Source organism: Zea mays, chromosome 8, assembly GCF_902167145.1.
Source record: "Zea mays cultivar B73 chromosome 8, Zm-B73-REFERENCE-NAM-5.0, whole genome shotgun sequence".
NCBI classification, from domain to species: domain Eukaryota; kingdom Viridiplantae; phylum Streptophyta; class Magnoliopsida; order Poales; family Poaceae; genus Zea; species Zea mays.
The window spans coordinates 2,211,489-2,236,614 of record NC_050103.1 but is presented as its reverse complement, the minus strand read 5'-3'; the positions used below and the strand labels follow the sequence as shown (position 1 = coordinate 2,236,614).

Genomic DNA, 25,126 nt, shown 5'->3' with positions numbered 1-25,126 from the left:
GGAGACAGACCTACTCTTAACCAGTTAATGATTTTATTAGTGTGGTTGAGACATATGAAGTAATATTAACATATTTCAAAGAATAGTTTGCCACAGTGAGATAAAATAAGGTCTATAAAAATGCACTTGCACAAAATAAATGTTATAGTAAAATAATTTTAGCTGCTTCTATTCATGCAACACATCTTTATACAACAACCCAACATTGTCTCTTTCTAATCAGGCTAACTAGATACATACAACTAAGGCTATCCACACTCATTGAACTCTAAATCTCTACTCTAAAAGGAATATTCCGTCCTTGTCAGCAAACTTCATTACTCTATACCATAATTCTCCGCAGTCATATTTACTCTATATCCCAACTCTATATCAACTACCATATATAATATTATTTTTCCAATTCTCTTTCATTCTCTACTCAACTGCCACCCAACTACCTCGCCACAGTGCATGCTTCACGGGTTGGTGCTCCTGTACCTATAGAGTAAAGGCACGGGTACTCTGTAAATGGGGTTTTTGTTGTCCGCCTGTATTTTAGCGTAGGTGATAGCGTTGCCCGCTGCAGCTGATTACACACTCGATCGTGGACTGTAAACGGATAGAGTGACCTGTGAAGTCCGTGACTGCGGGTAGCCTAAACATCATGATGCAGTTACACGCCAGGTTGAGGCATACACGCAACCAATGGGAACCTAAAGGACTGTTGGCTGCCAACGAAAGCGGGCCCTTGTGGGCTTACAAGTCTGGCCCGTGAAACGACTGCAGCTGATCCACGTAAGTCACAGGCCTGACAGGCGATTCTGCAGGGTTGGCGGGTTGCAGTAATTACCCTGCCTGCAAGACTAGTTAGCTGCCGGTGTTTGTTATGGAGGTTCTCTTTATTAAAATTTGATATGGAGAACTAGGAGACTGTAAAGAAGGTAATCCTGCTTGAGGACGACTTAGGGAACGATATCAACAGTAAAAGGCACCAGTGACATTCTCGAGATTAGACTGTCTTCAATCATCTCCTCTAAATTTCTCCCCCTATACCTTACTATCTCGCCACGTCGGCTATCTCTCTTCCCCTATATCTCGACCCTGTTCAGCGGTTTCCCCTAAATCCTTCCCCTATACCCCACTATAATCATAAAATATCATTTTTCATACCTATTCACCATCTATTATCATTTTTTTCCAACTAAAAAACACAGCCACGCACACAACCCGAGGGCAGAAAGCCAGCTGCCGTTGCGCTACATCCAGCGTGCTCTGGCGTCTTGCTCCCGTCCTGCAGGCTGGTAGAGGAAGGTGTAGAGCTTACCATTGTGAACCAAGAGGCCCCCTAAACAGGAGGGCGGCGGGAACCGTTGAAAGCAGTCCTAACGAAATCGCTACATGGACATCCTCATAGTCAATATAACTGAAAAAGCTAATATCAAATGCTTACATGGACATCTCATTTTACCCAGATCCAAGATTCTACTGCAAGCGTTGCCATACAGCTCTTTGCAGTTGCCCTCAAATCCCCAAAACAGGCTATCAACAATTCTAGGTGTGCAAACATACAGCAGCCACGATTCGTCTCATCAAACTCTGTTGGACAATGTTTGGTAAATGGACTTGAGCTGAGTATTCCACTTGTCGATGGCATTGTACTTCCTCATCCCCTTGGACCTGCAAGAAACCATACAATATCTGAATCTGACCGCACGAAGTATAGTATGCTGAATTAACAGGGAAATCAAGTTGGGGGGGCTACACACCTCTCTCCACGCTCTAGCAACTTGTTGACCTGGTCTATGTGGCCTTGGATTCGGTTGTCCAGGATGAGCGATACCAACAGCTGCTCCACATCCTTCTCCGGGAAATTGAGTTCCTAAATGCATATATTGACAAGATAATTAGTGCCATCGATCGCTGTGAACTTACTTCCTAAATGCAGATGGTGATTGAATAACTCCTGCCACTGTACACCATAAAAAGACATGCTCAGGGAAGACTGAAGCGCCTTGCAGGATAGTGAAGAACATATTGTGTCACATGAGTGAATCATGCAAAGCATGTTTTCAACTTAGCTGCAATGTAGGATAATAGTACCAAGCCCACATGATCTAATTGTTTTAGAGCATTGAACGGTCAGCAAGAACCATCCAACAAAATATTCTCAGCTGTCATTTTTCAGAATATTATAGACATGCAAGAGTAAATATCTACCTGCGAAATGAATGGAATCCTGATTCGTGTATACGGTTTAATAAGCTTGAGCAGCACTTGGGTTCTGATGTTCTTCAACAGATCCTCAATATAGTTACGGATAAAAGGATCATCCATTATTGTTCTTCTATTACTCTGCAAAAAGAAGTTGATAACACTTGCATTAGTACATGGAAAATTAAGAGATAAAATTTCTGAAGAAATAGACGCTGACCTTCAGGATCTTTTCAAACTCCATGATGTCGTTCTTCTGGTACGCTGCAATCAGGTTTGTCATTGCAAGGATTTCACTATCGTTCTTGTACCTGCAAGCATTTGAGTTTTCAGGGTGGGAGGTAAATCAAGCTACAAGATTTATGCGGGATCATCAGTTGTCTTACGGCTTGGCCTCTTGTCCATCAAAAGGATTCACTTCAGACTCCATCAACATATTGGCAAGGACAAGATATCTAATGCACAGCAAAAAAAAATGATATGTATCACAGTGTTCTAGAATTTATGTACCTATGAACTAAGATCAGGAAGAAGTGAAGAACTGTTGAAGTTTAAATAAGTATAAGTACTTTAGGCATTGAATTCTCCGCGGATTGCCTGCTTCATCATAGTTCTTGAAAGCTTCAAAGAAATCAGTGGCAGCCTCATCCCACTGCCTCTCAGCCATATGCATCTTCCCACCACACTCACGAATTATACCCATGATTCTTGGATGTGGTATCGCCGATTTGATGGAAAGAGCCCTTTGATACAATTCCTGCAGCAGCAATTCACTTCAGATTCAAATTAAGCATTTCAAGCAACCAACAATGTAAAGCAGGGTTTTTGCACTGAATACACAATACTAAATAAATAAACTACATAGTATGATGGAAAAGGGCAATAAGGTAGGAACAAGAAACATCACTCTTCAGGATCCAAGGCTATAAAAAGCAGAAAACTAGTGATGGTACTTTTTGCCTTATGAATGCTTGTGTACAGAACATATTACTATCATAAAAATGCAAAACATTCTCCCATAAATTGAGCTAAACTCAGTACTCCATCCAATTTCAGCTAGCGTAACTAAATATTCTCCCATATTTAACTTAACTCAAGCCCATGTGTCAAGGAGGCCCAAATGAGGGCACGGGCACTGTTCACGCGAAATTAGAAGCAAGCCTATTCACGTGAACAGTACCGAAATTAGATCAGGATAGTTGGTTTGTTAGGCAAAAGATAAGTATTGGATCAGATTAATTAGGGAAGAGATAAGATTAGATCAGATTTGGTTAGTTGGAAAGAGATAAGTCAGTCATCTCTATAACTATATTGTATCAGTTAAGGGTAAGCAAGAATTAGAAGCAAGCCTTCTTGCCTGGCCGTGGGCACAGCCCCCGGCCGACGTTCCTGCAACTACAACTCCCTCTCCAATTCCCCAATTCCATCGCAGTCCATAACACCATCCAATTTCAGGCAGCATAACCATACAATTAGCATGTGGCAATTATTCTTACTAGTCAACAACAGTAATGTACTAGATATATCGCACCCTTTTTAAGCTAAGAGTGAAGAATCCTTTTATGAAACAGGAAAAAAAATATGTATAATGCAATTGCATAACAGCTAACAACTCAAACAATAGGACTTTACATATACATGAAGAAGGGACCAGATCAAGTAATTGAAAGCCACAATAAAGTGATAGAATAATGATTTTTCAGAAACATACATCATCACAATTCACAAGGATAATTTAATAAGATAATACCCACCAAAGAGTCACTTGCAAATGGGCAAACAAGGACGCCATACCTTAAGCTTTTTATTATTCTTTGTTTCAGTGTACATTTGGATTTCAATAGCATAGACTTCCAAAAGCTGTGTGCCTTTCTTTTGATCATCAGAACCATCTTCCCTTTGGCAAGATTTATGCAGCTCCTTCAATATCTGCCAGTAAGAATCTAATTTAATAATATAGACAAACTTACTGCATCGAAGACTATAACTAAATAAGTGATCCAAGAACCTTGCTCATGCGACCATATTCGCCCATATCAAACCAAATTTTGCAGAGCTTCAAGTTTGTCTTGAACCATAATCTCTGCACGGTGAATGATAGAGGCTATAAAGAACAGTTCAGCACATTAAAAAAATCTTACATAAACCAACAAATCTGACCTCATTTTTCGCTTCTTCAAGCGCTTTCAGTGTTGTCTGGTAGAACTCTTGCAGAAGACTAAAGTTCTGACTAGCTGATCCAGAAACAAAATCCATTATGTTGTTTATACATTTCTCACTGTAGTTCCGGGTGACAGCAGATTTTATGTATGTTAACATCTCTCTATAGGCATCCATCATTTCTTTGTATTTTCCCAGCTTATAGTAAAGCTTGACAGTTTGTTTAAGAGCTTTAAATCCCCTATAAAGATAACATTACAGAGTAAAGCATCAGAAGTGCAAAGATAACGAAGTGATGGTAAAATAATAAATAATACATCTGATTTCACAAAAAAAGTGGCCTAAAAAATAGTGCTTAGTCATATGCAGGTATAAAGTACCATCCAGGTTAGAGAAATTGATTTTTTTAACTTCAATGGAATCTTAGAACACAGTGCAACATGCAGTAATGTTCATGAAACATGTTTTGACAAAGATTTGTTCATAACCAATATGGAACATGTTGAAACAGGGGAACCACAACCAGACAGATAATTAATAAACAATTAAACAGATGTTTTGCCAACCAGCCAAATCTAAAAATCCTTCACTTCCTCAGGGTCTCACTGGAACCTAATCAACTTAAAGTTGGTTTCTACATTTCAGACTTTTATCGAACACGCAGGAGAGCTGTGTATCATTGAATTAAGAAGAAGGGTCTAAAATTAGACCAAATATAAACACAACAGAAAAAAGAAATAAAAAAGAAAAAGGAGAAGAAAGAAAATAAACAAGGCCATCCTGCCCCCACAACCTAGACTCAAAAAACATCCTTCCCTTATGAAGTTAGCTACTGAACTCTCTACTAGAGCCCTACAGGACACCTGGAATGGGAGCTGTAATAAGGGCAAGATGTTTGGCCCCCGCAAATTTCCATATAATAATTTCTTTTTCAACTCTTCTAATAGCACCCTCCAGACTGGGTGTAACTCTGTCAAAAACACATCCATTTCTATGGTTCCAGAGAGTCCAAAGCCCAAAGGTAATCAAGGAATTGAGCCCTTTTTTAGCAATCCCCTGCAACTGCTCACTGATTTTGCTCCACCATTCCATCGTCTTGGCTTCTCCCACCACAGAAGCAAAGAAGTTGACCTATCCCAGCAGCTGAAACCAAAAACTCCTAGCAAAAACACCCCACCAAAATGTGATCTATGGTTTCTTGCTCTTGGTCACACAGGACACATTTGTCAGGATGGCTAAGTCCTCTCTTCTGTAGACGATCTGTTGTCCAGCATCTTCCAAGATCAGCAAGCCATAAAAAGAATTTACATTTGGGAGGGGACCAAGTTTTCCAAATTAATTCCCGATACTTAGCCATGGTCGACCCGATGAAGAGGCCATCATAAGTTGCTTTAGCTGAATAAATTCCATCAGTAGCAAACCTGAAAATATGCTTGTCCTCCCTGTCTGGATGAAGCTGGATACTTTGAAGTTCATCCCAGAGATTAAGGAGGTCAGCAAAGACACCTACTGTCAAGGCCCCTTTAATATCCGTTAACCATTTTCTGTCTGTCAAGGCCTCAAACACAGTTCTGCTGTTCCTAATCCTTTTTGGCACCGCTGCAAGCAGTCGAGGAGCAATGTCTTCAATATTCTTTCTGTGGACCCAACGATCTTGCCAAAATAAGGTTGAAGACCCATTCCCAATGTCAGTGAGCAGGGCAGTGTAGAAAAAGGCCTTTATTTTGTTGGATATCTGCATAGGCAGTGAGGACCAAGGCTTATCCGGCTCCGTTTTGCTCAGCCACAGCCATCTCATTCTTAAGGCCCATCCTAGTTCTTTAAGACTAGAAATCCCAAGTCCGCCAATTTCAAGAGGTCTACAAACTCTTCCCCAAGCCACTAAACAGTGTCCTCTGACCTCTTTCCTTCCACGCCAGAGAAATCATTTTCTGATCTTGTCGATAGCTTTGAGCGAACCTGTGGGTATGTCGACTGCCATGACTAGATATATAAGCATGCCGGTCATCACATACTGAACCTGCACTCTTCTGCCTGCTCTTGTCATGAGATTCGCTTTCCACCCAGAAAGTTGATCAGCCACTTTGTCAATAATGGGCTGCAACTGATTTTTGGACAGCTTTTTTAAAGACAAAGGCAGACCAAGGTATTTGCAGGGGAAAGACGAGAGTTCGCAAGGAAGTCAATCATGAAGGGTGACCAGCTCTTCCTGACCACATCGAATTGGATACACACTGCTTTTCTGAATATTAGTTTTTAATCCCGAAGCTTCTCCAAACAAATTCAGAATACCTAGAACAGTATGGATTTCATTCTCCCTTGGGTGGAAAAAAAGAAACGCGTCATCAGCATAAAGCGAAATCATGTGGTGTAGTGGTTTGGAGGAGAGAGGTTGTAGCTGCCCCTCCTCATCAGCTTTAGCCACAATGCATCCAAGGATGTCCATCACTAAAATAAAAAACATAGGGGAGAGGGGATCCCCTTGCCGCAGCCCTCTCTTGTGGTGAATGATGTCCCCCGGAACTCCATTGAGTAGAACCTGTGTGGAGGAAGTTGCTAGAAGCCCACTAAAGATATCCCTCCAGATCTGCCCAAAACCCAAATGCTGAAGGACTTCAAGCAGAAAAGGCCAAGAGACAGAATCGAAGGCTTTAGTGAGGTCAAGCTTCAAAAGTACCCTCGGTTTGACTTGCTGGTGAAGCAATCTGGCAGTCTGCTGGACCAACATGAAGTTGTCTTGGATGAAACGGCCTTTAATAAAGGCGCTCTGCCTTAGAGAAACTAGATCATGCAGTCGTTGGGACAATCTGTTGGCCATCAACTTGGTGACAAGTTTGGCAATGTTGTGTACCAAACTGATAGGTCGAAAGTCTTTTACCTCCTCAGCCCCCTCCTTCTTAGGGATAAGAGTAACAAATGCAGTGTTAAGTCTTCCAAACTGCCTAAATTTTCTGCACCAAATTGCAGCAATAACAGCCATCACATCCCTTTTGATAATTGGCCAACAAACTTTATAAAATCTATCTGTGTACCCATCAGGCCCTGGAGCCTTGTCTGAAGGTAGTTGCATTATGGATTCCAGAACCTCATTTTCATCAATCTGCGCATCTAAATCAGACAGGTCATGAGAAGGTAGACCCAGGTATTCCAAATCAACAGTCAAGGATCTGTTCGCCTTGCAGCCCAAAAGCTTGAAGTAAAACTCATTTACCGCTCTGGCCTTCTCATCGTGGTCAGTGAATGTGTCCACCCCTGACACAATCTTGGCAACAAAGTTCTTCCTTTGCCTGTGCCTAGCATGCATATGAAAAAGTTTGGAATTGGCATCGCCCTCCTTTATCCAACTAATTCTGGAAACACGGTTAAAAGCAGGCTTAACACAATCTTCTCCTATCAGTACTGACCAGTTATCTGGTTCATCAGCCGATCCAGCCCAATTATAATACCACAGTTGTAAACAAAATTTATATTCTAACGGTAACATTTGCACAGCTAAGTACAGCAGCTCACATCATTAAAGTACATATATCCATGAGATTTACATCATGACAAATTGCAGACACTCAATCATGAATCACGAAAGCATTCTGTAGTAATAAATATTAATTTGGCCCACAAGATAATTTATATTAGAGAATATATCCCGGTCAACTGCATTTGAGAACATGTACTTTTGTAAGGCCCATCTTAGATCTTCTACTTCAAGAAAAGGCCCAAAGTAAAAGGTGAAGGCTAGTGAAAGATAGTTTGCATACATAAGTAGCCAAACCATCTCGGCATGAAAACTGGGTTTTTTAATCTTATTGAGACAACAATTAGTTTACCTCCTATATTAGATTGGGTTTGGTTTACTCAATGTTCACCAGGCTGATAAATACACTTTAGCATTCATACTGTCACAGGAACAGGAAAAACATATGAGACAGAATAGAGAGAATGTTAAATAAATCGAATTCTCACTTACCATTCAGCTTTTTCAGGCTCCATACTGACTACTTGATCAAAACCAGCAAGTGCACCCTCTGGGTCTGTCTCAACCAAACCTGCAGAAAGATAGTAATAGCATTTACTATTTTGTATTCCTTTAACCTCACAATTTATGCATACTTCAGTCTAGTCACACAGATCAAAGAATAGCTACTGTTCCATGAACTAAAAGAGGAAGGACTACCTGTATAACTAACATCTGACTTCTAATAAAAACAAGCCTGTTAGACATTTTGAGAAAATGCTGCTGTAGATCAAGTTCATTAGTTACAAGAAACTGCAGATTGCAGAAAATATGAATTTAGGGCTGACTCCCACAATCTTCATATAATTTATAAGTTATGACTAACAAACCTCTATATGACATGGACATCTATGAGCTATGTAACACTTTACATGGAAAAATATATAGATCTAAGGAACAAAATAGATCTAGATTGTACATAAATCTTGCATATAGAAGCAATTCGTGAAATTAGTGGCATGCAACTGGTATTGAAGGCTAGGTAGTCACACATTAATCCTTGAAGCAGAAAGGGCCAAAGGTCCCAGAATCATCGCCTAAATTATTTACCCATCACACTCATAATTTCTATTCTAGAATGTCCAATGTCATAAATGAATTAACTTATGACAATAAAAAAGCTTCCTCGCACATAGGTAGGATAGTGTTTCAAATCAGATGCAAAAACAATGAGATGAAGCCATGAAGGCATGAAGCATGTGACAGAATCTGACTGAAACTGAACTAACTAAAGCACTGAAAAATTATGTTGGTTACTTGATCATTTTCATGCTTCAAAATACGCATGAAGCCATGACATTACTAATGTCTAAATTGTGGTGTAACTCTTAAAAGTGTTCCCCTAGGCAGTCATCAAGCCTAGCTAGCCAATTTTTTCCACGTAGGCAACCACCTAGGCCCACCTATTGCCAATCATATGCTAGTCCAGCTGCCTGACTAAATGCTCATGGAGAGAGTGATTTTTTGGTAACAAACAGAAACAGATGTCATGTATTTGGTGTTCCTGTGCAGTAGCTTTGTTTAGTTGTGTATGTATAAATAAAAATTCTGCATGGAAACAAATTTTAATTGTTATGGGGTGTTTGGTTTCTACGGACTAATTTTTAGTCCCTTCATTTTATTCCATTTTAGTCCCTATATTGTCAAATACGGAAACTAAAACAGATAGCTACAGAGGAGACGGTAGCACTAAAAGAGCACGAGGGCACCTTGCTTAGTTAGCACATAATGTTGGTGCCTCCTTGTTAAGAGTTGTGTGCCACCATACAAAGAAAACTCGAACGAACAACAAACGGGCGAATGCGACCCCGCCAGCATCCGCCCTTAATTGATTTGCCTTTATATCACCAGCGACAAGTGTGGCCGTGTGTGTAAGGCTATAAGCATGTCTTCAACCTCCTCATCTTGATCTGCCCTCAAAAGAAATTAACTTTCCCCCACCAAAGAAATGAGGCATAGCTAAATTAGCAAGAGCATAAAAAATGACTAGCATAGTCCGGTCGCGCTAGTTTCTGACTTTCTGAGAAATCACCCGACTCGCAAGTCGAAGGAGAACAAGACCGAACCTTTAGAGTTGTAATACTGGTTCTCGATATCGACATCCTGCTCCTCCGGCTCCTCGTCTGAGTACTCGAACCCGTAGTCCTCCATATCCGCATCTAATCACCATAACATCCATGATCAAGAAAAAAAATTCTCCGCAAGAGAACAAGCCACAAATAATAGAGAATTTAGCCCACGAGTCGGAGGGATCGGATTACCTGAGCCCATGGTAGCGGCGACGGGAGCTAAACGGGGACACGAGCGCTAGGGTTTGATGGAGGTAAGGGTTTTGTGCCTTCGTTGCGCCTCGCGGAGAACAGATGGGAGTATGGGACAACAAACGACAGAGGACTGGAAATCGGGAAGCAAGAACAATTTTTTCAGTTTGGGCTAGGTCTGGAAACCAGACCCCGGCTCGACTCAACCCAAGCTCGGCTCATCTATTTCACGAGCTTATCGCGGTTCACCACGATAGCATTTATGCACATCCTTAAGATAACGCTCAAACTGCTCGCGCGTTAGCGATTCGTATCTCATATAGTTCATATTTTTATTTTGTGTCTTCTTGCAGGTTGGATTTATTTAGTTTGAGACATGTAAGGACTTCTCCGGAGAGGTATTATCTTAAGTTCTGTTCTGTCGGCACCATTGTTATCTGTCTCTTAATAGTAGAGGATCGCCGACGCCCTGTCTTTGAAGTATGTAAGAGACCTGGTTGGTATCTTTATGTAGATTGGAAATGTGCTTGTATACTTTACAGATGAATACCTTAGCATTCCGGGGTGTTAGCTTTCCTTGGTTGCTCGGCTGAAAACCATATTCTGTTATATATAATTGTATTAATAAATTATTAATATATAAATATAAAAAATATATAGATATCATTCATCATTATAAATAATCTAGATTGTAAATTGTCATATATCTATCATAAAAAGCTAAGGAATAAACTAACTATTTATAAAATTATCTAGCATCCATTATTATTCTACATATTAAGTAATTTGGTATATCTCGCGAGTCGGTTCAGCTCGCTACGACAATGAGTCTAAAAGGGTGGCTTGGCTCGCTCGCTCCTTGAACTTATTTTTCAGTCCTAATTTGAGGTGTTGTAAAAAAAATCAGGTTCGAAGGCCGTGTCATTCGGTTGTTCGTGCTTAGGAGTATTCTATTTCGGTATTTTTTTTCTTTTTCTTTGTTCCATTTCATATTTTACATATTTTTAAAATTTAGGGTTAGACCGAACCAATGCATATACGCAATGCACATAACTTTTTTGTCTTGCCGAAGATACTGTTTACATGAAAACAGCCTTCCACAATAGGCAATGCAAACGCACGATGTATTTTGCGTGGCGAGGAGCCAAAAATGCACATCCTCTCACGATACATATTAGTCAACGGTACACGAGAGAGAAACCCTATTGTGTGAACACGATAAACATACTGTGTGAACGCAATAAATATGTTGTTTTTTATTTAGGGTGTTAAGACTGATCCCAACTGCGCAAGGCAAATGAACCAAGCAAACCTACTATATGCGTTAGTGGGTAGTGGACACGCAAAAATGAAGAGACATCAACAGACAATGCATGTGTGATGCATTAGGCTGTCTCCAGCAACGTCCTCTATATTCATTCTATATATCCGTTCTTTACAGTCTCCTCTAAAAGATTTCATCCGCTATATATCTTTTCTCTCCAATAACGTCCTCTAAATCACGTTCTCTATACTCAAATATCTATATTAGAGACATTTTTATTTTTATTTTTTGTACATACATATTTGTCATACTCTCAAATGTATTATACATATTTCAGTTTTGCTAAACCGGTTATTTAAAGTATTCAAATGGATAAAGGACCGTTTAGAGAAACTATATATATAAAGAAACCAGCAGCGCCCTCTAAATTTAGAGGACCGTTTAGAGGACGCTGCTGGAGAGCGTAGAGGACCATTTGATACTCTATATTTAGGATACAGAACCCTAAGAGGGTGATACTAAATTTTGGTCTCACTGTATGTCTGTATCAGATGTTTTAGTCTCACCGCATCGGATGTTTGATATTAGTTATACGTATTAAATATAATCTATTTATAAAACTAATTACACGCATGAGAACTAAATAGTAAGTGGAGTCTATTAATGCTAATTAGTCCATGTTTTGCTCATGTAATGGTACAGTGAATATTTGCTTATCATAGATGAATTAGGCTTAATAAATTTCATTGTTTAGCATTTATCTATATAATCTCTACTACTTATTAAGTAAGCAATAGTAGTCTGCCTCTGACGCGTTCTGCCGTTCTGCCGTTCTGCCGTCGTTAGTCCCGCGCAACAAAATAAACAGTACATGCACAGGTTTATACACCACGTTCCGTTCCATCTCTCTCAGTAAGCAACATAGAATCCACAGCTGCCCTTATAAGCCATGTTCCTTCACTCTCAATGCCCGATGTGGCACTAATAAAATAAATGGCACGCGCCTGTGGCATTTTTTCGTGCGGCCCAATGAATTTTGTGGATCTAAGGCCCATTCAATCGTCCAGCCCACAGAGGGAGCGTGCGCGTGACCTAGCCTCCTCCACCACGGCCGCCGGCGGCTCCAGTACGCGCGCCTTCTTACTGAGCTGGTGTTCTACTCCCTCGCAAGCGGCGGAGGCCAACCTCGTAGAAAACTGGAGCAAACCCTCGCCGCTGAACCCTCCAGCCCGCTCCACCACTACAACCTTGTAGGTTTTGTTGTCCACTGCATTGAGCCCGTGGTCGCGCCCGCGCTTCTCCGTTGCGCCTAATCACCTGCTGGTTGGTCCTGCCGTCCTGCGCGTGCAGGGCGTCTTCCTATGGGACCGCGCCGAGGCAGAGCAGGAGGGTGATGGGGAAGAGGCGCGGAAGCTCCGCGCGGAAGCGTCAGAGCATTTTCTCGCGGCAGCCAAGCTGAACCCCAACGATGGCGTCCCCTTCCGCTTCCTTGGCCACCACTATGCGCGCGGCGGTGACAATCAACGAGCGGTCAAGTGCTATCACCGTGCCGTGACCCTCAACCCTGACGACTCTGAGGCTGGGGTATGTGTGGGAATATGTATATTCATATGCCCAATGTATTCGCCGGTCTGCTTGTGCTGGATTCTAATGTGTTTTCCCCTTTATTTCTAGGATATGGCGCAGGACACACTCTGTGGCTTGCTAGATGTTGAAGGGAAGGAGAGCTTGGAGCTTGCTGTCTGCAAGGAGGCAGCTGGCAAGTCACCGCGTGCGTTCTGGGCTTTCTTCGGAGACTTGGCTATTTACAGGTAACTTGTATAGCAATTTCTTGAATGGACTATTTGTTGAAGGAAGAATGCCAATAGTATGTGTCATTAACAGAGGTTCTGATTGGATATGTTATGTTAATGAATCTTACGACTTCATTTTGTATCGGGTCAGAATCCACATGTCCAAACCTGTCCGAGCCTATACCCAATGTTATTGGTTAAGGGAAACATTGGTTTGCAGCAATTAGTTAGATTTAACAATGTTATGCAGAATTATGAAAATACGTTAAATTTAACCTAATCTAACCCCTTCAATATTTAATTTTTTATAGCAATCTCATCCATTTGTCATCTATGAGGTTTTGCAGTTGACAACATCAACCTTATTATAGTAATAGCCTGATAATCAGATGAATTATATGTTGAGGGTTGACCATGTCACGTGTTCTGCTAGCTAGCGGAAAGCCACCGACATTATACTCAGCCTCACCGGTCATATCTGCCATTGAGCCACAGCTAAACTCCTCATCGATGGCTGATTCATTGAAAGAGGTGGGGAGGGACATCATTTAATGAATGTAAAACATATATTTACACTTCATATTCTTTCCCTCTTTGGTTGATATCTGCCTTATGTGCCATGTAGTCATTAGCTGAATTGTATGTGATCAATGGTCAATACGAAAAGACACTTTCTCTTTATGCTGAAGTAAGTACATCCTAAAGTTGTATTTGTAGGCACATATCAAAATATACATTTTTATTGTCAAATTCTTTCTAATTAAACCCATTTGGTTCAGCTCCTGAAGCCAGAAGTATTCGAGTTTATTGAGAAATACAACTTGTATGATGCTATTCATGATAAGGTATCAAAATGGAGGAGTCCAATTTAGCTGCTAATACAAAGTTACATTCTACAGTGGTACGTTTTAGAAAAAGCATTCCATATCCTTGACTTAAACACTTTTTTTAATATTCTTCAGATTGTCAATCTTATGATAGTGGACAATAAAAGAACAGTTCACCTACGGACCCAACATCGTGATATCATTCTCCCATATGAAGTTGTGGAGCAGCTGTTGCATACCAGTAAAAAATGTGACAAGAGATATTTGTTACACCTGTATTTGCATGCTTTATTTGAGATAGATATACACGCTGGAAAGGATTTTCATGATATGCAGGTATCTTTTCTGCCTTCCATTGTCATGTCCATTTCCCCAATTATTTTTTACATCTACTTTGTGTTTTGACAATAACTTGCAAGTCAAAACTGTTTGCATTATAGGTGGAGCTTTATGCAGACTACGAGACAAGGATGCTACTACCCTTCCTTCTAACCAGTCAGCATTACAGGCTTGACAAGGTCATAGTTTCCCCAAAGAATCACATCATAAAATTTTCTATTTAGTTAATCATAGGCTTGATAATTTGTTATTGTTATTCAGGCATATGAAATCTTTGCACAAAAAGAACTTGTAAGGGAGCAAGTTTTGTCCTTGGTCGAATGGGCAATGCTAAGGAAGCGTGATTGTGCAAACCAAATCCTGAAGGCTGCCATGGCCATCAACAGCAATACTTTAGTAGAGATGGAGGTCCCTGAACCTTATCTTGACTCCCTACCAAAGGTATACCATGCATTCTTCCGCAATCAGAACTCATGAATGTGCAGTGTCCACAGAATTTCTTAGTGTCAGTTCTCAACATGTTGCATTGAACTTGATTTCAGAATGGACGGTCAACCTTAGGTGATATCATATACCGCTACATAACCTCTGATCAGTTCTCCCCTGAGTGCCTTCTTGATTGCCTGGATCTATCCATGGAGTACCAGGCCCTGGAAGTCGCAAACCGTGTTGAGGCGTCAGTGTATGTGTGGCGTCGGAGGGTTGCTGCCAAACCAGTAAATGGATTGGGCCGAAGCAGCAGTGCTAGATCATCATGGGGCATGGTAAAGGACATGATGGTAGACTCGGAGAAGAGAGAGCTGCTGCTAGCTGAACAAGCAGATCTATAAGGTTCTTTATTCATTTGAAGCAAATAGGAATAAATGGAGGAAAGCAGTGGCATACATGTACATGTACTTTGTTTGACTGAATAGAGCTCAGATCTATCGGCTAGGCCAAATCTCTATATGTTAATGCAGATGACAGCCACCATCTTCCTCACGTGTTGCAACAGAGGCTAAAGGCTTTATCTGTTGCTATCAGCGCATTGTGTCCTGTTGATCCCTCATTTGCATGGCTCGACTCTATTTGTGAAGCCGACGATCAAATTTCTCCAAGTAAAAGACCTCGAAATCTTTTGATAGAGCACTACATGTTTTGTCAGACTTTTAATTGAATTTTGATTTATATGATTGCACAACAGCACACTTTAGTTTTTTGTTCTGTATTTCATCGAGGATGGTAGGTCCCTGTCGCTGTGCTTGGTGGAGCTCATGAGGCGCGACGACGTCGGCGCTGCTGCGGCTAACAGGAACAGGAATGGCAGCGTGATGAGGGTGAAGGAGAAATGCAGCGAGGAGGAGGGCGACTCAGTGTGCTCCGTCTGCATCGACGGCGGAGAGCTGCTGCTCTGCGACAAGTGCCCGTCGGCGTTCCACCACGCCTGCGTTGGGCTGCAGGCCACTCCGGAGGGCGACTGGTGCTGCCCGTTGTGCAGATGCGGCGTGTGCGGCGGCAGCGACTTGGATGATGATACCGCTGAGGGGTTCACGGACAAGACAATCATCTACTGCGAGCAATGCGAGTGAGAATGTAAGTCGTATTCTTCTCTTCTCTTCTACTATAATAGTGTGTGTACAGTGTACCTCCTAATTAACGTATATAAATAAATAAACAGATCATGTGGGATGCGTGAGACGAGGAGGTTCCGAGGAAGAAAGCGCAGCGGAGTGGTGCCGCCGACTATCAGAATCAGAGGGACCAGAAGAAGAATGGTGGCCGTGGCTTTGCAGTCCTGAATGTGGCGAGGTGTTTCAGCATCTGCAGGGCCTTGCTGCGTCGTCCAGGGCAAGATCCATCCCCACTACAGTAGAGGGCGTATCACTCAGCACCCTGCGGCGGCGGCGGTACATGTCCACGGTCACACGAAGCACGAGATGGCAGCATGAGGAGGAGGACGTCGCAGATCACGGGCAGCTGTGCGCGGCTTTGGACGTGCTCCACGAGTGCTTCGATGACATGGTGGAGCCCCGCACGCAGACTGACCTCGCCGCCGACATCGTCTTCAACCAAGAGTCGGGTCTGCGCCGCCTCAACTTCCGCGGGTACTACGTGGTGGGCCTGGAGAGAGCCGGCGAGCTCATCACCGTGGGCACGCTGCGGGTGTTTGGGAACCAGGTGGCGGAGCTGCCTCTGGTGGGCACTCGCTTCGCGCACCGGCGGCAGGGGATGTGCCGCCTCCTCGTGACGGAGCTGGAGAAGATGCTCCGTCAGGTGGGCGTCCGCAGGCTGGTGCTGCCCGCCGTGCCGGAGCTGCTGCCCATGTGGACCGCCTCCCTGGGCTTCCACGCCATGACCCGCTCGGACGTGATGGAGATGGCCGTAGAGCACGCCATCCTGAGCTTCAAGGGAACCACCATGTGCCAAAAGACTCTGCTTGCTTAGCTTCATTTTTCGATTGGGATCAGCTGGTCCTGTAGGATGGAGTCACCCCTAACAACTCCCAGACTTAGGCTTACCGTTGCTGTGCTGTTTCTTATATGTCATGTACTCGCTATTTTTGTAAATGGTGATGATAACCGTTGGCAGTATTGACATCAACACTACGCCCATGTCTTGTGTCCTGTGCAGATACACTTTGTCCTTTAAATCTAACTATGTGTATAGGTACGTTTTCTATATATCAAATAGGCAGATATTACTTAAATGAGATATTTATTTAAACACGATCTAAACTCATAAATTAGTTGAGTGTGAATGACGAGATATATGATGTGGGGTCAGACAAGATGGAGTTTCTTCTCTTGCTTTTTTTCAGGCTCACGAGATCAAGGATGGTGAGAAAAGAGGTATTAAACTATAAATGATCAAATGGGTTGTGTCTAGCGGGCTAACCTAAGGCATGACTCATTTAAAGGCTTGTTCGTTTATTCCTATCTCATATGAATTAGATGGAATTGAAAAAAATGAAAGATTTTGATTTACTTGGAATTTAAAACCACCCGGTCCATATGGTTGAGCAAAATGAACAAGCCTTAATTTCATTGTTACCAAACCGGCCCTTATTGTCTAGACTGGGAAATTTTTATTATATCATATCTATAATTACCAAAGCTAAATATACACGACATGGATTTATAATCGGCATGTATAACGATGATAATACAGAATCCAGTTTCAAAATGTATCAGTTTTTGGTGCAAAACACCAGCATATTTTCTCTTCTATGTCTACAATTCGATCTGCATCTGCTTGCGCCTACTGTTTCAAGCGAGATTTTATGTGAGGATTTTGTTCTCATGCTCTTTTATTTGTGTTGTAGAAGAAGTTGATGAGGAATATGCTAAGAGGATGCCTGAGACAAGCCAAGTTCAAAACGAGTGTCCATATATATAGAGAGTACAAAGGAAAAATCCCTATATATTAAATGATTGGAACTAGCTAGGCATCTATTTATACACTATTGATTAGTTTATTTGAAATAATATCCAACACATTTGCACCCGTTTTTTGTGTGAATTTGCGTAACACTATTTTGCTGCCAATATAAGCTTCAGTGGAATTTTATTGTGCAAGAATTTATATCATCAATATAATATTAATGTTACGGTGATATTTTTCTACACAGATTCTATATATCATAGTGATGTTTATCATTCTGTATCTATATTTTATACTAACTTTTAACTTCCGTGGCAACGTACGGGCTATGTTTTCAAGCAAAGTTGGAGCCTGGGACTCAAATTTCATTGGCTTCAAGAGAAAATTACTGATCTCACTAGGGAAACCCCTGTTGCTGTAAACCCTGCACTTGTGGGTCATCATCTGTTTTTGTTTTGGTCTTTCCGTCATTCAGGCAGCACCGGTAATCAGCTTGGTCGTGGCTGATCACTCGTGCTGTGCATGTAGGAAGTAGTGAGCATGTTTAGTTTCAGTAGTGGGCCGGCCGCACAACCCAGACGTGGGGATGGACGCGTTAGTAGGCGGGTTATGTGGCTGGCATCTTGCATTCAGGTGCTGTTTGGTTCCTTGTGAGGAGCGGTAATGTTAACGTAAATGCAAACCCCCGCTAGCTGTTCCGGTTCAACGGGTACCAGGTTTTGTTTGGTAATTGCGCGTGGTTGCTTCTGGTAGAGATGGGACAGTAAGCGGGTGCATATGCGATGGGAAGACGCTAGGATGAGAGCGGTATCATCATTCTGAAGGTCTGTATCTGATAGCGCGTGAATTGATGTCGTTCGAACCGAACCAGACGAGAAGCAAGGTGATTGGGTCCCGCTGTGAACCGTTGACGGATGAAAATACGCGAACCAAACAGCACCTCAGCTGTAACTAGGTAGGTGCCCGTGCGATGCCACGGGACATAAATTGCGAACCTCCAATGGACTTCATTTGAGACAAGTGATGCCCAAGAAAATGGGGGTAAACTGACACAGCTATCACTTGCATTACTTGCCCTATGCATGGAAGAATCTGACACAGCTATCACCCATGAAGATTTCCGGTTAACTTGTGGAACCAGACTTCATTTGAGACAAGACAACAATACCAGTGTTGAGCTTGCCACTCGGCCATGGCACACGCGAGAACACGAGATGATCAAGTAAGAACTAAACAGAATGCACTAATACAAAAGGCTGGCTTGCGTTCGCTTCCTTGCTCCACAGGAAGCATAGCTGATATACAAATCGAGAACACTGGTATATGTAAAACTTCTCGATTTGCCACATAGTTTATCATGGTTTTATACGTTCCCGTTGCAACGCACGGGCACTCTCCTAGTTATTTTTTAATTAAACTATTGACGGGTACCCAGGAACGGGGTGTCTAAAGTAAGCACATGGCTCTTAGCGACCCATCTAAACCGACCAGGTCCCACCGAGCAACTTTACGAGGCATACGGGCTGACCAGATTCCGATGAGCGCCTCTGCGAGGAGAATTGGCCAACCAAGCCCTGTCGAGCAACTTTGCAAGGCGGAGAAGCACAAGGCCCGTGTCGGAAGCCAGTACGCTTGTGGGCCCTCGAAACGTGCCCTCCTAACATGCACGCGCCAGGAGCACACATGTACCCCGATTGACGGGGAGACAAGGTATCCATTGTTTTCCCACTCCAGCCACGATAGAGCACGTCGTCACGCATATATCGTCTTGGATGATGCCACAACACATCGGAGAGATGAGGCATCACCGCGTACAACCCTCGGCACCGTCCGACTCTGACCCATGGGTCCCACCGGGCGCCACTAAAGGAAAACTCAGTACCGAAACCGCTACAGTGACCCGTATGCCGGGCAGATGAAGCAACCCACCATACCGGGCATACAACCGCGCACTAACCAGAAGGCGATGTCAGGGGAGCTGCATCAGCAAGACCGCCGTAGACAATAGGGCATACTCTTCTTCGGACAATAAGTCTTTATGTAAAAACCCACTTGAACTATAAAAGGGGAGGGTCAAATAGCCAAAGTGCAGGAGCATTCGGCTAGAGTTCTCCACTCCTTATTCCCACACTTGCACCTGTTGTAACACGTTCCTAAGCGAATACTACAATTAGTACTATACTGGACTATGGCGCAAGATTGAACCAATATAAACCCTCTGTTGGAACACAAATTCTATTGTGTCCCATTCTCAAATCCACGACAACTATATTTACTAATTTTAATTGACATTCAAACATCTGACGTGGTATGGACTAAACCCTAGTTAGGGGAACCAAACACCCCCTCAGCTTTAAAAAGTCTGCTCGGCTTCGAAAACGTCAAACCAAACACCACACATTCATGAGCTTTGCTTCATAAAGAGGTGAAGTTGAGGTCAATTTCACTTTTTTTATAAAACAACAAAAGCGGTTATTCACAAACACTGTTATTCAGTACCCTCATGAACTTAGAAGGCAATTAACCATCATTACCACTAACTATTTTTTTTTGCTATTTTCCTTAAGATAAGCTAAGTTAGTTCACTATTAACTAGGAGATATGATGGAAGAATGTGATCATCGTGTACGTAGGGAGTGTCCTACGGTCGTGTATATAAGGCCCAGGGGGAACCTGAGAGCACCTAGAGGGGGGTGAATAGGTGATCCTGTGAAACTTGAAAACTTAAGCCACAAAACTTGGTTGATCGTTAGCACTATAATTGCCAAGTGGCTAGATAGGAATCCTCAACAAAACACAATAACCAATAAGGATCAATCACAGAGATGGCACAGTGGTTATCCCGTGGTTCGGCCAAGACCAACGCTTGCCTACTCCACGTTGTGGCGTCCCAACGGACGAGGGTTGCAATCATCCCCTCTCAAGCGGTCCAAAGACCCACTTGAATACCACGGTGTTTTGCTTGCTTTTTCTCAATCCCGTTTGCGAGGAATCTCCACAACTTGGAGCCTCTCGCCCTTACACTTGAAATTCACAAAGAACATGGAGCAAGGGAGGGATTAGCAACACACACAAGACACAAGAAACAGAGTGTCAACACGCACACAAGTCGCAACAAGAGCTCGCAACACAACTCAATGAGTTCACAACTCCACTAGAGCTCTATATGCTATCACAATGAAAAGAATGCGCGAAATCGATGTCTTGGTGCTTAGGAATGTTGTAGGAATGCTTGGTGTACTCCTCCATGCGCCTAGGGGTCCCTTTTATAGCCCCAAGGCAGCTAGGAGTCGTTGAGAGCAATCCAGGAAGGTTGATCTTGCCTTCTGTCGACTGGCGCACCAGACAGTCCGGTGCACACCGGACACTGTCCGGTGCCCGATTTCTTTCCTTAAATGGCAAAGCCGACCGTTGGCAGACTTGGAGCCGTTGGCGCACCGGACATGTCCGGTGCACACCGGACAGTCCGGTGCCTCCTTCTAGCCGTTGGCTCGGCCACGTGGCCCGCGCAGATCGCGCGACCGACCGTTGGCCCGGCCGACCGTTGGCTCACCGGACAGTCCGGTGCACACCAGACAGTCCGGTGAATTATAGCCGTACGTCGCCGGTGAATTCCCGAGAGCGGCCATTTCGCTCGAGCCAGCCTGGCGCACCGGACACTGTTCGGTGCACCACCGGACAGTCCGGTGCCCCCAGACTCAGCAGATTCTTGGCTGCTCGAGCCAAGACATTTCCAATTGGATTTTTCCTGTTTCCAGCACTTAGACACAACACATTAGTCCATAAAACAATGTACTAAGTCTGAGAAACGTACCTTTATCCTTGATTTGTACTTTGTCCACCTTTTTACACTAGGGCACTTGTGTTGGACACTAAATCACCAAAATACTTAGAAATGGCCCAAGGGCACATTTCCCTTTCAGAACCCCATCATTTTCATCTCATTAGCACCTCTCCATTCAGGAGACGCCACTTGTAACACACCACACATACAGAGCCATCCCAAGAAGTAGGGTATTACGCCTCTCAAAGCGGCCCGAACCTGCAGAAAATCGTATGTCTCTCTCTTTTACTCCCGTGCTCCTAGCACGAACCATCGAGCTATGATCAGCAACACTGTCCTACCCAAAAGCACCACGAGGGTATCCCGGGCGATCGGACACTAGACATCGACAACAGGCTCACTAGCCAAACAAGCGTTCAACTAGAACACAACTAGAGCGTGGACAACTTGTAGAAGTTTTTTGTGTAACAACAACTTCAATCGTAAGGGCCTGCAAATGCCCATGTAATATTTAAACATTTAGGATCGTACTCTTTTCCTCGTGAAGGGGTGAGGCTTTTAACGAGGCGGAGCCTTGTAATAAAGTAGCGAAAACCCCCCAACGAATGAGTCACGGCCGAAAAGGCTCTCCAAGCCAACATTCGGCCATGAAAGCAGTCACCGCTGCACTAGGAGACCCATTCACGGTGTGCGACAAGACACCCCGGGTGCAAAAATGCCTCAGGGTAACACTAGATTAAAACAAATCTTGGTGAAGACACCCCAGGGTGCAAAACGCGCCTCAGGGCCACGCCAGATTAAAACAAAAACTTGGAAATGACACCCCATGGTGCAAAAAGCGCCTCAGGGCCACGCTAGATTAAAACAAAATCTTGGCAAAGACGCCCCCGAGTGCAAAAAACACCTTAGGGCGACCAGATCACAATAAAATCTTCGTGAAGACACCACCCGGGTGCGAACAACGCCTCAAGGCAAGACATTTATGACGAGCGCAGTCAGATCCAAATATCTCGATGAAGTGAGTCGCATGTTATGAAGCTTATACAATAATACAATAAAAAGTCTAGCATTTGCCCCCAATCGACAAGGGGGAGAGGCAGTGTTCTACACTAATTTTTTTCGATCGACGACGACTGCCGTGAAACCGCCCTATGCACAAGTACACACACAACATATGTGCAAACAACGTGAGTTCGTTATTACATAACTGTGAAACTACGAAGTCACAGACAAGAGGGATCCTCCTTCGGGATCAGCCCTCGCTCCTTGCAATTAAATAGCATGATCTCTAGCTCTCAATCCCTTGTAAAAAAGCCCAAAGACCGACTCGCTAACTTGATTCAAGGCGCAATCACCACTTACGGCCCCCACCAACACACGACGAGGCCCTGGGTCCTTGTCCCCAACTCACTAGCCCTAATACGCACCTCCCTCCCTGACACAAGATCAACAAGATCAAAGAATTCCCGATGTCGGCCACCACCACACCTTCGGGTCAACGGACCAGAATCGTCTATCCGCAAAGAGGCCCTTCACCCTAGGCACCAACACGAGCACGAGGCACCCTATCCATTCCAACAGAAGTGTCCCCAGCTGCCCCGAAGGCCTACGACACCATGACGTCCATCGCGACAAAAAAAGTCTAAGTCTTCCCCGGACAACTCATGATCCATCCCCGCAAAAAAGTCAAGTTCGTCCTCATCTATCGATGACACAGAATCAAAACAATCATCAAAACTATCGGAGTCCGACTAAAGCGTCCCCAATCCTCTGGGACTCAAATGTGATACAATTACTAGTCCCAGGAGGCTAGTAAACACATTTATACATCAGATGATTCCAGATCTGCTTAAACGAGATAAACATATAAAGGTGGCGATGAACTTTAAGAGTTGGTCCACAACTCGGGACATATCATCAGAGTGGGGCTGAAGCAGCCTGATATACGCAGCGAAGCAAATCAGCGGTCCAACAGCCACAAGCAAGGTTGGGAACAGTCGTAACTCTTACCCGATCTCCTTTTTCTGAAAAACAACACATAAGCAAGGGTGAGTACAAACGTACTCAGCAGCCCACCTTCACCCGCGGAATGGGGAAATCAGATATAATGCATGGAATATGTGGAGCTCAGGATATTTTGCAGAAACAACAATATTTTATGCAGGGTTGTTTTGAAAAACATTTTGTATTTTTGCAAAGCGCATCCTCTCCAAAAGGAGCAGGAAGTTTTTCAGTATAGAACAAAATCCCCTAGACTAAACCGTCCAGGTATCTCAGCAGTTTCCCACTGGTTTTCATTTTCAAAAACAGCTACTGGACTTTCCATCCACCATAGCTCACGACTCAACCGCCGGACCTTTTAAAAACCACTTTTCTCAAACGCACCTCTTTTTTGAAAACAAAACACTAATTGCCATACCACACCAGACTCGTCCAATCCTGTGGACACAGACTATTCGAATAGGTTTGAACTCTGCGCAGAGAGGTACACTTTACCCACTAATCCGGCTCTGCGATCTCATGATCAATGAGATCCGAATCCGAATCTCTTTCTTTCCCCGCACGTCCTAACCTTAACGGTTATACCGGAAGGAGTCAGGCCACCACCATGTCCAAACCGGACAAAACATTCCCCCTCCTTATCCTCCCGGTGCTCCCCAGCCTTCATAACCCTGGGGTTGGACCGTACGAGTTCAGATTGAGTGACTGCCCACACAGTCTCGAGTGGTTGTACTTATCATGAGTACGGGTAGTGAAAGATGACAAACCGGTCCTTATAAGAGGGGACAATCCTTCTGCTCACGCCTAAACCAGCTGAGCCATCCCTTAGGCCCTCCCCTAAACCAGGGAGTCCCTGATCATCCCTACTCAAAGGTGATAAGGGTGAAAACCCTTCATCATACACATTTTGAAAAGCATTTTCTTTTGGAAAACTCACACCTTTTCTCAAATCATTTGTAACAAATATATTAAGGATTGATTGCGGTAAGCGGCTTGGGTGGCCATAATAACTTGTCTCAAAATCATATCATGCATAAAATAACAGGCTGAGGGTTGTGGTTGAAAAATCATAGGTAATTTATGCATCAAAGGGATCCAGTGAGCTTGTCGTGCTTATCCGGCGAAGGGGGAAGGGGAGCTCGCGGAACTGGCTTCTAGCTCCACTGCCTGGCGTAGACTTGCAGATCTGGCCTCCACGAGACGGCACGAACGCTCCGATAACAGGAGGGTGGACTGGAGGCGAAGCGACACTATGCGTGTAGCCGGCAGAGCGGGGTAACTGAGTGGGTGGGGTGTTTGCCTTGGCTGAGGGTGTTGAGTGTGTGTGAAGAGGGAGAGGGTAGCTAGGTGTATTTATAGCTGAGTGTATGTGGTGTAGCACAGTGAAGTTCACTGTTGGTGAGAATAGTGACGAATGAATCGTCCGACTTAGTATGAACAGGAGGGTTATAGGCAGAATATGGGACAAGAGTATTTTGGGAGTTTTCTGGAATATGGACCAGGCTTAAGGGATGACATGGATGGATAGGGAATAGTTTGATAATAATTTAGAAACAAGAATTATTGGAATCTGAGTTTGGAAGCCTAGTTCAAAGGAATCTCAAAGTTAAGCATGCTCAACTTGGAGAAACCT

At 43.5% G+C, this 25,126-nt stretch overlaps 1 protein-coding gene and 2 long non-coding RNA genes across 4 annotated transcripts; 2 read left to right on the top strand and 1 right to left on the bottom strand.

The window, feature by feature from the left end:
* Positions 1 to 1,311: 1,311 nt before the first annotated feature.
* Positions 1,312 to 10,416, bottom strand: LOC103634653 (COP9 signalosome complex subunit 2). 2 transcript variants are annotated; one of them, XM_035961579.1, is made up of 13 exons: positions 10,126 to 10,322; positions 9,931 to 10,023; positions 9,574 to 9,794; positions 8,318 to 8,396; positions 4,354 to 4,594; positions 4,202 to 4,276; positions 3,988 to 4,122; positions 2,763 to 2,950; positions 2,580 to 2,648; positions 2,414 to 2,504; positions 2,200 to 2,334; positions 1,749 to 1,861; positions 1,312 to 1,659 (listed from the first exon to the last, which is right to left on the bottom strand). In XM_035961579.1, exons 3-13 carry the CDS (start codon positions 9,680 to 9,682, stop codon positions 1,572 to 1,574), a joined length of 1,323 nt encoding a protein of 440 aa, XP_035817472.1. In that variant the 5' UTR covers positions 9,683 to 9,794; positions 9,931 to 10,023; positions 10,126 to 10,322; the 3' UTR covers positions 1,312 to 1,571. The 2 variants fall into 2 exon arrangements, with proteins under 2 accessions (XP_035817472.1, XP_008655477.1); XM_008657255.3 differs by lacking the exon at positions 9,574 to 9,794 and having other exon boundaries at positions 1,359 to 1,659; positions 10,126 to 10,416.
* Positions 10,417 to 13,625: 3,209 nt separating this feature from the next.
* Positions 13,626 to 13,980, top strand: LOC109942004 (uncharacterized). Its single transcript, XR_002264595.1, has 3 exons — positions 13,626 to 13,713; positions 13,808 to 13,870; positions 13,962 to 13,980. It is a non-coding gene; the product is annotated as an uncharacterized lncRNA (long non-coding RNA).
* A 214-nt stretch (positions 13,981 to 14,194) lies between these two features.
* Positions 14,195 to 14,688, top strand: LOC109941584 (uncharacterized). The gene is made up of 3 exons (XR_002264243.3): positions 14,195 to 14,345; positions 14,450 to 14,527; positions 14,610 to 14,688. It is a non-coding gene; the product is annotated as an uncharacterized lncRNA (long non-coding RNA).
* Positions 14,689 to 25,126: the final 10,438 nt, after the last annotated feature.

Coding starts and splice junctions, on each gene's coding strand:
- LOC103634653 (XM_035961579.1), bottom strand. CDS start 9,682: ATGCTGGCGGGGTCGCATTCGCCCGTTTGTTGTTCGTTCGAGTTTTCT. Junction 4,123..4,201: donor AATATGGTCGCATGAGCAAG/GTTCTTGGATCA, acceptor TCTTACTGGCAG/ATATTGAAGGAGCTGCATAA. Junction 2,649..2,762: donor CGGAGAATTCAATGCCTAAA/GTACTTATACTT, acceptor GCTGTGCATTAG/ATATCTTGTCCTTGCCAATA.